Source organism: Acinonyx jubatus, chromosome A3 (assembly GCF_027475565.1).
Source record: "Acinonyx jubatus isolate Ajub_Pintada_27869175 chromosome A3, VMU_Ajub_asm_v1.0, whole genome shotgun sequence".
NCBI lineage: Eukaryota > Metazoa > Chordata > Mammalia > Carnivora > Felidae > Acinonyx > Acinonyx jubatus.
This window is the reverse complement of record NC_069388.1, coordinates 28,085,624-28,099,792: the sequence shown is the minus strand read 5'-3', so window position 1 is coordinate 28,099,792 and position 14,169 is coordinate 28,085,624. Positions and strand designations below refer to the sequence as shown.

Sequence of the window (14,169 nt, the reverse complement as noted above, 5' to 3'; positions counted from 1 at the left end):
AAATGAAAATTTCAAAGTCAAAGGATGTATAGCTCAATCACCAAGAAGTGGATTCAGGATTGGGAGCTTGACTGCATCTGGCTGCAAAGCCAGTGCTCTTGACATCAAGGCACTAAAAATCCCAGTCTCTGAAGAGTTTAGAGTCTGATGGAAGGTGTGAAGTCTTCTGGAGGTGGGGGGAAGGGAGACATGCTGGCGACTGGGGGAAAGATTCTGTCCAACTCTCAGCAGGGGGCATGGATAGCTTCACAGCATGGAATTCGCCCTTCCAAAAAAATGTGATACAATGGTGACATCACTGGTGGAGGGGAGTCTTGGCATCTCCTATAGGCAGTTTGGGCCTGCCTGGCATTCGCCTCTTCTTCCACCACCCCTCCTGGCCTTAACATCCTATATATCCCTAAGAGGAGGCAGGGCTCAAAGGAAGCAGTAGCAAAATAGCCCTAGCCGTCAGTGCATGACTATGGGCTCATGGACATTAAAGGGTCACCAGCTGAGTGTGGACTTAGAAGAGTCCCCAAACACAACCTTGGTGCTTGGGTATATCTCATTCCAGAGGTGAGAGAGATGGAGGCCAGCATGCTGGTTCCTTTCTCTTTCTGAGAGCATTTCTTGAATCCCTCCACTCCCTTCCTTCCGAGCTGGCCCAGGACCCAGCACAGACAGCAAAGGCAGCCCTCACCTTCCTGGGTGTGTTTCTAGGTATGTTGCTTTCCCTCTTGGAGAGTGTTCCCTGAGCCCCACCTTCTTGTGGTCTCCTCCATCCTCTAAAGCACAAACCATTGTCATGTCCAAAACTCTAACCTCTTCCCCACACCATGTCTCTGAGGCCTCTAAAATCGGCAGGGCTGTGGGTTGGCGAGAACCTCAGATGGGACAAGGCTCAGAATGAGGTCAAGCCTGTGGGTGTCATGATCTTAACTCTGGAAACCCCAAACATTTCCAGTAGCAATTGCTCAGCTTGTAACCACCTTGTCTGCTCAACTGATAATCTCGAAGAAAAAGTGTTACAGTCCCATGGTCTTTCCTCTCATCACAATCCCCTTCCTCTGACATCACAGAAGCAGGGAGTGTCTTCTCTTCTCGAAGTACAGAGTCCCAGGCCTCTCCAGGACAACACTCAGACAGAGAAGGCTCCAAGGTCCACCATGATGTCTGTTCCTTCTTCCCTATGCTGCCCTTCTCTGCCATCCCTGCTGCTGACTCTGCTGCAGGATTCACAGGTGAGTGGGGTCTCAGGTATGTTTGGTGGGGGTTCTTCCATGCCTCTTTACTGTTCTCCTTACCTGTTTCCCTAGAATTTCTTGGGGGAGGGTTTTCTCTTTCCCAGCCAGAAACTACAGAACTAAGTTGGAATGGTCCTCAGCTCACAAAATCTCCCAGTGTTCACGTCTGTTCCAGACCTTTTTGTTCAGATAATGGACACACCTCCCATGGTTACAGGGCTCAACACAACACACCTGAAAGCTCTCATCCCTTAACCCCTAGGATACAATACCAAGAGTGAACCATATTGGAAGTGTAAAACCTGAGTTTTACACTTATTACCACTACACAGACGCCACCTCTCAATGGAGAAAAACATGTTGGAAAACATGAAATTATGAAGCAAGGAAAGGATCCACAAATGCTTCATCCGAAGAGAATCACTGTTACAAATTGGCAGAGGTCTGTGTGCTCAGGGAACGTTAGCTGGAAGTGGTCACTAGGTCTCACCGGGTAAGTGACGGGAGCTGAACCCCGCAGGTTCCGCTTGCTAAGCAAGCATGTGAAGTCTCTTCCCTAAGGCCATTGATCTATCTGGGCAGAGGACTTGAGTTCTGATAGAGCAGATGGCTGCAGGGGGTTAGATCAGATGAAAGAGGAAACCAAGACCATTATCTTAGTAGAAGGAAGGAGGAATAAAGTTTGGATGTTTTAGGAATGAGTAAGATATCTGAGACACTCAGGCCCAGTTAGCAAACTTTTAAAAATGAATTAATACCAATTTTATACAGTCATCTCCAGAAAACAGAGGAGGAAACATTTCCGTACTCATTTGATGAGGCCATTATTATTTCAATAGCAAAACCTCATAGACTGTACATAAAAAAAGAAAACTACCGACCAATATCTCTCATGAATCTAAATGCAAGAATTCTCAACCGAGTGTCGGCAAACAGAATTTCACAAAGTGTAAAGCTATGTATACGTGACTAAGTAGGATTTATCCTGGGCATACAAAGCTGTTCCAACATTTGAAAATCAATCATTCTAACCCATCACAACAACAAGCTGAAGAAGAAAAATTGCATGATGATAACAATTGATGCAGACAAAGTATTTGACAAATCCAACACCCATTAGTGATGAAAACTCTCAGCAAACTAGAAATAGGAGGGAATTTCCTCAACTTGATTAAAAACATCTGCAAAAAACCCTACAGCTCTCAGAAGTGCCTAGGTGGCTCAGTTGGTTAAATTTTACACTCTTGATCTCAGATCTGGTCTTGACCTCAGGGTTGTGAGTTTAAGACTGAACTGGGTTCTGTGCTGGGGATGAAGCCAACATTAAAACCAAAACAAAACAAAACAAAACAAAACAAAACAAAACACCTCACTCTAAGCAACCAAAAAAGAACTAAATAAGTAAAGACACATGCCATGTTCATGGATAGAAAGACCATATTGTTAGAATGCAAGTTCTTCACGATTTCATCTATGAATTAACTGTAATCCAGATAAAAATACCAGAAAACTATCTTATGAGTATTGACAAATGGATTCTAAAGTTTATATGGAGGCATTAAAGATCCGGAATAGCCACACAATGCTAGAGAAGAGCAAAGTCAGAAGACTGACACCACTTGATTACAAGACTTACTAGAAATCTCCAGTTATTGAAACACTGCATTGGTGAGGTAATAGTCACACAGATCCATGTAATAGAATGGAAAGCCCAGAAATAACACCCACATAAATACAGCAAAATGATCATTGGGAAAGGAGCAAAAGTAGCCTTTTCAACAGATGTTGCTGGGACAGTTGGACATCTGGACGTCCATATGCAAAAAAACTGAATCTAGACACAGATGTAACAGCCTTTATAAATATAATGGAAAACACAAAATTATAAAATACTTAGAAGCTATCATAGAAGAAAATCTAGATGATCTTTGATATGGAAATGACTTTTACTTATAAATAGATACCATATTTTAAAGCAGTTTTAGGTTCACACCAGAATGGAGCAGAAGGTACAGCTGATTTCTCATACTGCTCCCTGACCCCACACATCACAGCCTCTCCTATTATCAATATCCTTCACCAGAGTGGTACATATATTACAAACAATGAATCTGCACTGATATTTCATTAACATCCAAAGTCCATAGTTTTCAATACGGTTCACTCTTGGTATTGTATAGTCTATAGGTTTGGACTAATGTATAGCGATATCCTCCTTTATATATTATACAGAGTATACAGTATTATATCTTGATGCCCTAGAAATCCTCTGTGTTCTATTTCTCTCTTCCCACCCTAACCTCTGACAATCACTGATGTATTTACTGTGTCCATAGTTTTGCCTTTTCCAAAATGTCATATACTTGGAATCACGTAGTGTGCAGGCTTTTCCTTTCAATTAATAATGAGCATTTAAGGTTCTTCCATACCTTTTCAGAGCTTGACAGCTCCTTTCTTCTAGCACTGGATAAGATCCCACTATCTGAATGTACCACAATTTCCTTATCCATTCAACTACTGAAGGTCATCCTGGCTGCTTTCAAGCTTGGCAATTATAACTAAAGTTGCTACAAACTGTATTAAGGACAGTCTGTTCCAGGCCTATTACCTAGCCTCTCATAGCCTCAGATGGTCCTCAGACTTGTACATGCCATTCTCCCCGTGACTCACATCAACTTCCCTCTGTGCACGATAGAGCTGGGTCTGAAATCCTGGTTCACACGAACTATGAAATAGTATGTGTTTTCTTAGATCATTAAGCTTGTGGTCATTTGTTATTCGGCAAGTTCCCTTGTTTATTATAGTGTCTACCATGCTGCAGCCCATCCTCATATTACGATGCAGAAGAAAGGTACCCACCCCGTTCTGTACACTGGTCCTCTTCCCCTCATCCTGTATGGCAACCCAATTTGCAATTGTCATCCTTCTGTGCCAGTACATGTTGCTAAAAGAGTATGTAATGAGACCCCACCTTGACCTAGAACCAGTCCCTCAGAACATCTTGGACCAAGACAAAGAACATGAGAAACGCTGCAAAGTTTCTTTCCAGGAAATTCAGGTAAAGAGTTCCAGATGAACCAGGCTGAAGAGCTCATTGTCAGTCAGAGCTGGAGACATCGTTACACTGGCCTGCAACGTGTCTGCTCACTCCCCAGCAGGGCCTGTCTTGTGGTCCAGGGAGAACGGGCCTACAGTTTCAATGGAAGGCACTTCCCCTAGTAAACCAAGTGGAAACACAGAGGTCAACCAAACAGACTATTCCATCTGCATCAGTGATTGTTGCCCAAGAATATGGGCAACTATTACTGTGTGAAGTTGATAAGAGGGCATCCTGATGTGGGGTATGCGTCTAGTTCAGGCATCTATGTGTCTGTGAATGGTGAGTACAGTCTGACAACCTCCATCCCTTTGGTTTGTAAAACTACATTTTTCAAAATCTGAAACATGTACCAAATCATCATAACACACTGGATACTGTGCCCCTTCATCCACAAACAACCCTGTAGGCTGGGATTCAATACATGGCTCTTCTGTCAGTCTGGGCCCTGTGCCCACTCTTGAATGAAGCCATGTGACAGACCATGCCCTTTATGATGACCCAACTACCAAAACATGAACACAGGGCCAGAAAAACTCCAAACTCAAAAGATATTCAAGTAGGTTAAATGCAGCTACATGTGTGCATGGAATGATCCAAAAAGTTGTTAAACTGAGCCTACAAGTCGGTCTGGCCTTTCTGAGGTTTAGGGACAAACCTGAACTCAAGAATATGCATTGTATCTATTTTGGCCCGCTTCCTGACTCCAAACATAAGCCATAGACACTCCATATAATCCTCTGGATTTGGATGGAATCTCAACACGGGGAACCTCTCCAAATCCTAGTTCCTTCCTATGTAAAATCTCAGTATCTTGGAGTCATAAAGATGTAGAGTCTGTGAATCTTAAAATGTTAGAATTATCAAGTCATGGAGTGAGCCAACTGACTTGTAGGTTCTTAAATGGCATTTAATGTTCATCTTTGCATCTTTCATGGCCAAAGTGGAAAAAAAAGAGAGAGACAGAGCAAGTTTTGGAGGCTTTCATCAAGCCCATTCATTCTTTCATCCATGCATTCCTCCATCCGACCATGCATCAAGCATGCATTCACTCAAAGCACACTCTCATTCAGCCATGCATTTACCTATGCAAGAATCTGTTCACAAGTACCTGGATCCTCCTCTGGGGCAGACCCTGGGCAGATGACCCATCATCAAGGAATTCCTAGGCTCCCACAGTGGCCTTCCTATAGTAATTGTCTGCTTTCTCTGGGCTGTGTCAGTTCCCCCTACAGTGACAGTGTCCCAGTCTTCACGCTCCTCAGACTTGGTGGCTGTCACCTGCCGCGTGCAGAGATTCTATCCACAGAGTGTGCATCTCACCTGGACAGAGAACTGCCATACGATCGAGGGAGCTGAGCAGCGCACATCCAAGCAGAATAGCGATGGGACCTACACCCTGGAAGGCTTGCATTTGGTGAACGTGTCAGGGCCGGGGTCCGAGCAGGTGCTCACCTGTAAGGTGCAGCACGAGACCCAACCTCCCATCCAGGCCAGCCTCATACTGTCTGCGGAAGCACACGGCACATACAAGCCCATCGGAAGCTCAGGTAAGCTCACCTCCACTGCTCTGAGCAACTAGGTCACCTTTGTCTCCTGAGTGGAGTGAGGTATTTAAACTCACAGTGCCCCCTTTGCTGTCTCCTTCTGCCCATTGGTACTTAGGTCCCGAGATGCCTGCCCTTATCTTTGTGACATTCCTTCTGGGCTTCAAGGTGCTGCTGGCGATGAGTTTCATAGTCACCTACATCTGCGGGTGGGGGAGCCGGTAACAGGTGAGTTGGGGGCAGGTCTTAGTACATAAGAAGAGAGGTCATGGTCACCATCGTGGGCTGGCAAGAGGAGTCCAGGGTAAGTCCACTGTTTCACACTGTGCCTCCCAGGGGGATCTAGCCTTAAGAAAAGGCTGGAAATACTCTTGTTTTCTCCAAAAGTCTGTTGGAAATCTCAGAGGCTTCCAGATCCCACCCATCCAGCAGTGCCCTGGGTTTGGAGGCTTTTAAATGAAGTCCCTTGGAATCCTGGGTGAGGGTCTGAGGTGGGGAGTTGGGATTAAAGTCAAAGTTTTGAGCCCCAAACTCCAAAAAGTGCCCCCATATACTATTATATAGGTCAGTTTTCATGGGACTGATTTTTGGAATGAATAAAGAAAGTATTGCTAAAATCTACTAATGGAGCCCATCGAGGGACTGGGAGGCTCTAGCTACTGGCAAAGATGAATGTGGGTAGGGTGGAGTTCAGAACCTCAGACAGAGGAGGTGGAGTGTAAGAGCAGTCATCTCATTTCTGATGTGCACCATGAATGTAGGCCCATAGAAGGCCTGCCTCATAGAAGGTGCTCAATAAGTATTTGGGGAATTCATACAAGAATGAATGAATGAATGAATGAATGAATGAATGAATATTTCCCTACAGCTCCTGCATGAACTGCAATACATTGCCTCCCGTCCTGTGCAAGAGGCTCACATAGGGGAGAACCTGCCCCCCATCCCCCGCCTTCCATCCTGGATATGCCCCCTTCCCCACACCCTCCTGATGGTCCTTCTCTCTGAGCAGAGTCCTGATGTTCTGCTGTCTTCAGAGCAAAGTCAAGGATGGACCCTGGTCTCAAGGACCCAGAGACCCTGATGCACTGAGCTTCACACTGGCCCTGCCTCTGCCCCAAAGACAATCAAGAGGGTCAAGAAAAGAAGGTTCCCATTCTGTCTGTGATGAGGAACAGCCTTTCAATTTCAGAGCACATTTTACCTTTCTTTTTTAAATGTTAATTCCAGTATAGTTAACATACAGTGTTATTATAGTTTCAGGTGTACAAAAATAGTATTCAACAATTCTATACATTACTCAGTGTTCAAAATGTAAGTGTACTCCTAATCCCCTTGGTCTGCTTAACCCATCCCCCCACTTCCCCACTTACCTCCCCTCTGGTAACTATCAGTTTGTTCTCTATAGCTACGAGCCTGTTTTTTGGTTTGACTCTTTTTTTTTTTTTTACCTTTTTTTTTGGTCTATGCTTCTTTGATTCCACATATGACTGAAAGAAAGCATGTGGTGTTTGTCTTTCTCTGACTGACATTTTAGTGATAGACTCCCTAACTCTAGCCATGCTGTTGCATATGGCAAGATTTCACTCTTTTGAACGGCTGAATAATATTCCATTGTATATATTGACCACCTTTTCTTTATTCGCTCATCTGTTGATGGACATTTGCTCTGCTTCCAATAATTTGGACAAGCACATTTTACTTTTATGCAGCGCTTTCTGCAAGGATGATGTGATTTTAACACCTATATGTTTTGAAATCACTACATGGAATAAGCATATTTTGGTTCTGAAATTTATAAGAAATATGCAAGAAATCCTTGGTCCTACTACGTTATCTTTGCAAAAATTAACATTTTGCTGTTATGGCCTTCTGTTGCTTTTAAAAACACTTACCTGAATTTGGTGTTTATCATTCTCAAATTTACTTTTATAATTTTACAACATGTTATGAATCCTTAAGCGATATACAATGTAACTTTGCATATTTAAAATTCTATAAAGATGCTCTTGTACTATATACAGCACTCCGGAACTTTTCTTTTTTACGCTCAACACAGTGTGTGAGGTTTCTTCAAGAAGCTCCATTTTAGTAATTTTCCATGGCTCTATGGTTATGTATTACAGTAATATGCTACAACTTATGGATTCTTCTCAGGATTGTATCAAAGCTCTATCTGCTGTTTGGGTAATACAGCTTTGCAACAAGTGATTTTTTTCCCTCTATTTCCTTGGGCACACAATGGGGGAGTGCCTCTAGTTCCTCTGTTGTGGTCCACACAGCAGTAGTATTCTTATCATTTGCAAGCTTTAGTAATACAAAGTAAAAGCTTTTAATTTTTGGTGAAGTTGTGCTCTTTCCATTTATACCTTTTATCCAACTTTACTTTTCTGAGCAATATGTGTGTGTGTCTGTGTGTGTTATGAATGAATGGTATGGATCTCATATGTTTTCTATTTTTAGGATAAATGATAGAGAACTTAATCAGCACAGCCATTTTGCCACATAACAAACACTCCATAAAGGTGTGATTCTTTTTATGAGGTATTATTGCCATTGGGCTACATGTCTTTCTCTACATGTCCCTGCATTATCAACAATAGCCAAGCTATGGAGAGAGCCCAAATGCCCACCAACTGGTGAGTGCATAAAGAAGATGTGGTGTAAGCTTTCAACAAGTACAAAAAGATCGAGGTCATACCATGTATATTTCCAGACTACAATGCTTTGAAACTTGTAATCAAGTTCAAGAAAAAATTTGGAAAGACCACAAATACATGGAGGTTATACAACATCCTATTAAAGAATGAATGGGTTAACCAAGAAATTAAAGAGGAAGTTGAAAAGTACAAGGAAACCAAAGAAAATGAAAACAAGAGAGTTCAAGACCTTTGGGACGTAGCAAAGGTGGTCATAAGAGGAAAGCATATTGCAATCCAGGCCATCCTAAAGAAGGAAGAAATGTCTCAAATACACAACCTAACCTTACACTCAAAAGAGCTGGAAAAAGAACAGCAAATAACATCCAAAAACAGCAGAAAAGGGAAATAATAAAGATTAGAGCAGAAATCAATGATACCAATTTTTTTTAAAAATGGTAGAACAGATCAACACAATGAGAAGTCGGTTCTTTGAAACAATTAACTAAACTGATAAACTCCTAGCCAGACTTATCAAGAAGGAATAGGAAAGGACCCCAATAAATAAAATCATGAATGAAAGGAGAGATCACCACCAACACCACACAAATATAATTATAATAAAATATTATGAGCAATTATATGTCAACAAATTGGGTGATCTGAAAGAAATGGATAAATTCCTAGTAACATGTAAAATGATCACAACTGAAACAGGAAGAATTAGAAAGTTTGAACACACCCATAACCAGTAAAGAAATTGAATCAGTAATCAAAAACCTTTCAACAAACAAGAGAACTGGGACAGATGGTTTCCCACAGGAATTCTACCAGACATTTAAAAAATATTTAATACCTATTCTTCTCAAAGTGTTGCGAAAAAATAGAAATGAAAGAACTTCCACTCATTCTATGAGGCCAGCATTACCTTGTTTCTACAACCAGACAAAGACCCCACTAAAAAGGAGAATTACATCCAATGTTTCTGATGAAGATGGATGCAAAAATTCTCAACAAGATACCAGCAAATTAAATCCAACAATACATCAAAGAATTATTCCCCTGATCAAGTGGGAATTACTCCTGAAATGCAGGGCTGGTTTAATATCTGCAAATCAATCAACATGGTACACCACATTAATAAAAGAAAGGGTAAGAACCACATGATCTTCTCAGTAGATGCAGAAAAAGCATTTGACAAAATACAGCATCCTTTCCTGATTAAAAAAAAAAAAAAAAAACCTCTGGAAAGTAGAGATAGAAGGAACATAACTCAACATCAATACGGCCATATATGAAAGACCTATAGTTAATATCATCCCCAGCTGGGAAAACCTGAGAGCTTTCCCCCTAAGGTCAGGAACACGACAGGGATGTCCACTCTCACCACTGTGGTCAACACAATACTGGAAGTCCTAGCCTCACCAATCCGACAACAAAAAGAAATAAAAGGCAGATAAACTGGCAAGGAAGAAGTCAAACTTTCGCTCTTCGCAGATGCCATCATAATCTACATGGAAAACCAAAAACACACCACCCAAAATTTGCTAGAACTGATACATAAATTCAGCAAAGTCACAGGATATAAACTCAACATACAGAAATCAGTTGCATTTCTATACACCAACAATGAAGCAGCAGAAAGAGAAATCAAGGAATCAATCCCATTTACAATTGCATCAAAAATCATAAGATACCTAGGAAAAAGCTAACCAAAGAGGTAAAGGATCTATATGCTGAAAATTATAGAATACTTATGAAAGAAATTGAAGAAGACAAAGAAATGGAAAAACCTTCCATTTTCATGGATTGGAAAAACAAATATTGTTAAAATGACTATACTCCTCAAAGCAGTCTACACATCCAATATAGTCCCTATCAAATAACACCAGCATTCTTCTCAGAGCTAGACCAAACAATTCTAAAATCTGTATGAAACCAGAAAAGACCCCAAATAGACAAAGTAGTGTTGAAAAAGAAAACCAAAGCTGGAGGCAACACAATTCCAGACTTCAAGGTATCACGATGTTGTAATCATCAAGACAGTATGGTACTGGCCCAAAACAGACACATAGATCAATGGAACAGAACAGAGAACCCAGAAATGGACCCACGAATATATAGCCAACTAATCTTTGACAAAGCAGAAAAGAATACTCAGTGGAAAAAAGACAGTCTCTTCAGCAAGTGGTGCTGGGAAAACTGGACAGCGACATTCAGAAGAATGAACCTGGACCACTTTCTTACACCATGCACAAAAATAAACTCAAAATGGATGAAAGACCTAAATGTAAGACAGAAAACCATCAAAGTCCTGTAGGAAAAAACACGCAGCTGTCTCTTTGGCCTTGGCCACAGCAACTTCTTACTTGACATGTCTCTGGGGGCAAAGAAAACAAAAGCAAAAATGAACTATTGGGACCTTGTCAAGATAAAATGCTTCTGCACAGCAAAAAAAAAAAAAAAAAAAAAAAAGTCAACCAAACTAAAAGGCAGCTGATGCAATAGAAATAGATATTTGCAAGTGACATATCAGATAAAGGGTTAGTATTCAAAATCTATAAAGAACTCACCAAACTCCACACCCAAAAAACAAATAATCCAGTGAAGAAATGGGAAGAAATATGAATAGACACTTTTCCAAAGAAGACATCCAGATGACTAACAGACACATGAAAAGATGCTCAACATCGCTCATCATCAGGGAAATACCAATCAAACCACAGTGAGACACCATCTCACATCTGTCAGAATGGCTAAAATTAACCAGTCAGGAAACAACAGATGTTGGCGAGGATGCAGAGAAAGAGGATCTCTGTTGTTTGCATTGTTGGTGGGAATGCAAGCTGGTGCAGCCACTCCAGGAAACAGTATGAAGTTTCTTCCAAAAGTTAAAAATAGAACTACCCTGCAACCCAGAAATTGCACTACTAGGTATTTATACAAAGGATATAAAAATGCTGATTTGAAGGGGCACATGCACCCCATTGTCTATAGCAGTGCTATCAATAATAGCCAAATTATGGAAATAACCCAAATGTCCATCAACTTATGCATGGATAAAGAAGGTGTGGTGTATATTTTCCATTTTGGAAGCCAATAGAAGGAAATCTTGTCATTTGCAACAATGTAGATGGAACTAGAGTGTATTATGCTAAGCAAAATAAGTCAGTCAGAGAAACATAGGTGGAATTTTTAAAACACAACATAACATAGGGGAAGGGAAGGAAAAATAAACTAAGTTGAAAACATAGAGGCAAATAAGAGATTCTTAAATATAGAGAACAAACTGAGGCTTGCTGGAGGGGACGTGGGTGGGGTGTGGGCTAAATGGGCAATGGGAATTAAGGAGGGCACTCATTGGGATGAGCAATGGGTGTTGCATATAAGTGATGAATCGCTGAATTCTACTCCTGAACCCGATACTGCACTATGTGTTAACTAACTTGAACTTGAGTTAAAACAAAGAAAAATATTTAAATTTACAGTTTAGTTTAGCTGTTAGTTTCCTAGCTCACCACAAACAGAATCAGTAGATTTATAAATGTTATTTAACATGGTTCTGCACTGTGAGGTTAGGTAACTCTTCAGCGCAGTCAGAGGCCTCCAATTCATAAACTGATTTTTTTTTTGTTTGCTTTAAATAAGAATAAATACATTCCTACTCAGGTTACCACGTATTCCTATATAGGACAGGTCTAGGGACAATATATGAAAAGTTCCAAACTCAATGATGATAACTTTTCTCACGCTTCTCTGGTTTTAAGGTGCTTATGAAATAGTTGAATTTTTTTACAGAACAGTTTTAAATAAAATGAAACAAATACTAGTCAAACCTACCAGGAGTCAGATATGGAGCTAGTTACTATGATGTAAATAAACTTACGTGGTTCTTAGAGTTGTCTTTCTAGGTGGCTACATAAATTTCAGTGATCATTTAGTCCTGAGGGGACCACAGATAGGATTGAACAAGATTCTTAATTGTGATATACTGTGATTAAACACAAGGTTTTAATCACATTACTTAGGGAATAAATACAGAGCAAGGAACTTGCTGTCAGCACAATGATAACTATCTGATTTGAGCCAAACATATGACTGAATCTATTTGTTTAGCTCTCTCAGCTGTGTAAGTGCCACTTCTCCAGGGGTAATGTGGTTGCCTGCAATTGTCAAAGAGCCAATAGAGAAATATAGTGGTATAGCTTGGAAATTTCTCATCTGGCTGTGATGCTTTTGGAGAATAGAACTGTTCTTTGATTCATCTCTGTATCTGTTAATCTAGCATGCAGTCTAGGTATAGAAGGAGTTCAGTAACTGCTTTTGAGTAATAAACTATTCAAGAATATTTATAATAACTATACAAAATATGAAAAGAATGTCTCTCTATTCCTTCAACCTCTATTATTTCTGGGATTGATAAACTGGTAAGGAGTCTCTATTTGTGTTAAATCCTTCAAAATTTTAACAGGAACCCATGGGGGAGGGGAAGGAAAGAAAAAAAAAAAAGAAAAGAAAGAGGTTAGAGCGGGAGAGAGCCAAAGCATAAGAGACTCTTAAAAACTGAGAACCAACTGAGGGCTGATGGGGGGTGGGAGGGTGGGGAGGGTGGGTGATGGGTATTGAGGAGGGCACCTTTTGGGATGAGCACTGGGTGTTGTATGGAAACCAATTTGACAATAAATTTCACATATTGAAAAAATTAAATAAATAAATAAATAAATCCTTCAAAATCAATTTCAAAATACTTGATATAATAAATGAAAAATACAAGCATAAAAGACGCGGCATATATATGCCACACATACATATGTACATACACAAAGGAATATTAGTCATCAAAAAGGATGAAATCTTGCCATTTACAATGACATGGCTGGAGCTAGGTATATTACGCTAGGCAAAAGAAGTCAGTTGGAGAAAGACAAATATCACATGATTTCACTCATATGTGAAATTTAAAAAACAAAACTGATGAACATATATGGGAGGAGAAAACAAAGAAAAAGAGAGAGGATGAAGCCATGAGAAACTCCTAATGACAGAACAAACTCAGAGTTGATGAAGGAAGGTAGCTTGGGATGAGCTAGATGGGTTTTGGGTATTAAGGAAGACACTTGTTCTGATGAGCACTGGGGGTTAAATGTAATTGATGAATCACTGAATTCTACTCCTGAAACCAATCTTGCACTGTATGTTAACTAACAAAAATTTAAATAAAACTTTGGAAAAAAAAAAAAAACTACCCTTCCCTATAAGTCACAGGGGTGAACATATAGCACAGGGAAATACAGTCAACAGTATTGGAATAACATTGTATGGTGACAGATGGTGACCACATTTACCATGGTGAGTGTTGCAAGATGCATAGAATTGTCAAATCAATTACTATGTTGTGCACCTAAAACTACTAGAGCACTGTATGTCACTTTAATAATAATTTGTTTAAATATTAAAAAATAGAATTTTCCCTGGCATGAAAAACAAAAGAATTGGACCCATAAATAATACATATTTGGCCAAGTGAGTTTTGTCAAAAGTGCCAAAGCAATTCAATGTGGAAAGGATAGTCTTTTCAACAAATGGTGTTGAACAATATTCATGTTAAAAGAAGAGGAAGGAAAGAAGAGGAAGAAAAAGGAGGAGGAGGAAGAGGAGAAGGA

General features: G+C 40.3%; 1 protein-coding gene across 1 annotated transcript; it reads left to right on the top strand.

Moving 5' to 3' along the window:
• The first annotated feature begins 471 nt into the window (after nucleotides 1–471).
• Nucleotides 472–6,095, top strand: LOC128311381 (signal-regulatory protein beta-1-like). Its single transcript, XM_053201380.1, has 5 exons — nucleotides 472–558; nucleotides 642–702; nucleotides 1,062–1,223; nucleotides 5,547–5,873; nucleotides 5,989–6,095. The coding sequence occupies exons 1-5, from the start codon at nucleotides 472–474 to the stop codon at nucleotides 6,093–6,095; spliced, it is 744 nt and encodes a 247-aa protein (XP_053057355.1).
• The last annotated feature ends 8,074 nt before the right edge of the window (nucleotides 6,096–14,169 follow it).

Bases quoted from the DNA above. Each gene is read 5' to 3' on its own strand.
- LOC128311381 (XM_053201380.1), top strand. From the start codon at position 472: ATGGACATTAAAGGGTCACCAGCTGAGTGTGGACTTAGAAGAGTCCCC. The intron at 1,224-5,546 runs GTGAGTGGGGTC...GGGCTGTGTCAG, and splicing joins CTCTGCTGCAGGATTCACAG to TTCCCCCTACAGTGACAGTG. The intron at 5,874-5,988 runs GTAAGCTCACCT...ATTGGTACTTAG, and splicing joins CAAGCCCATCGGAAGCTCAG to GTCCCGAGATGCCTGCCCTT.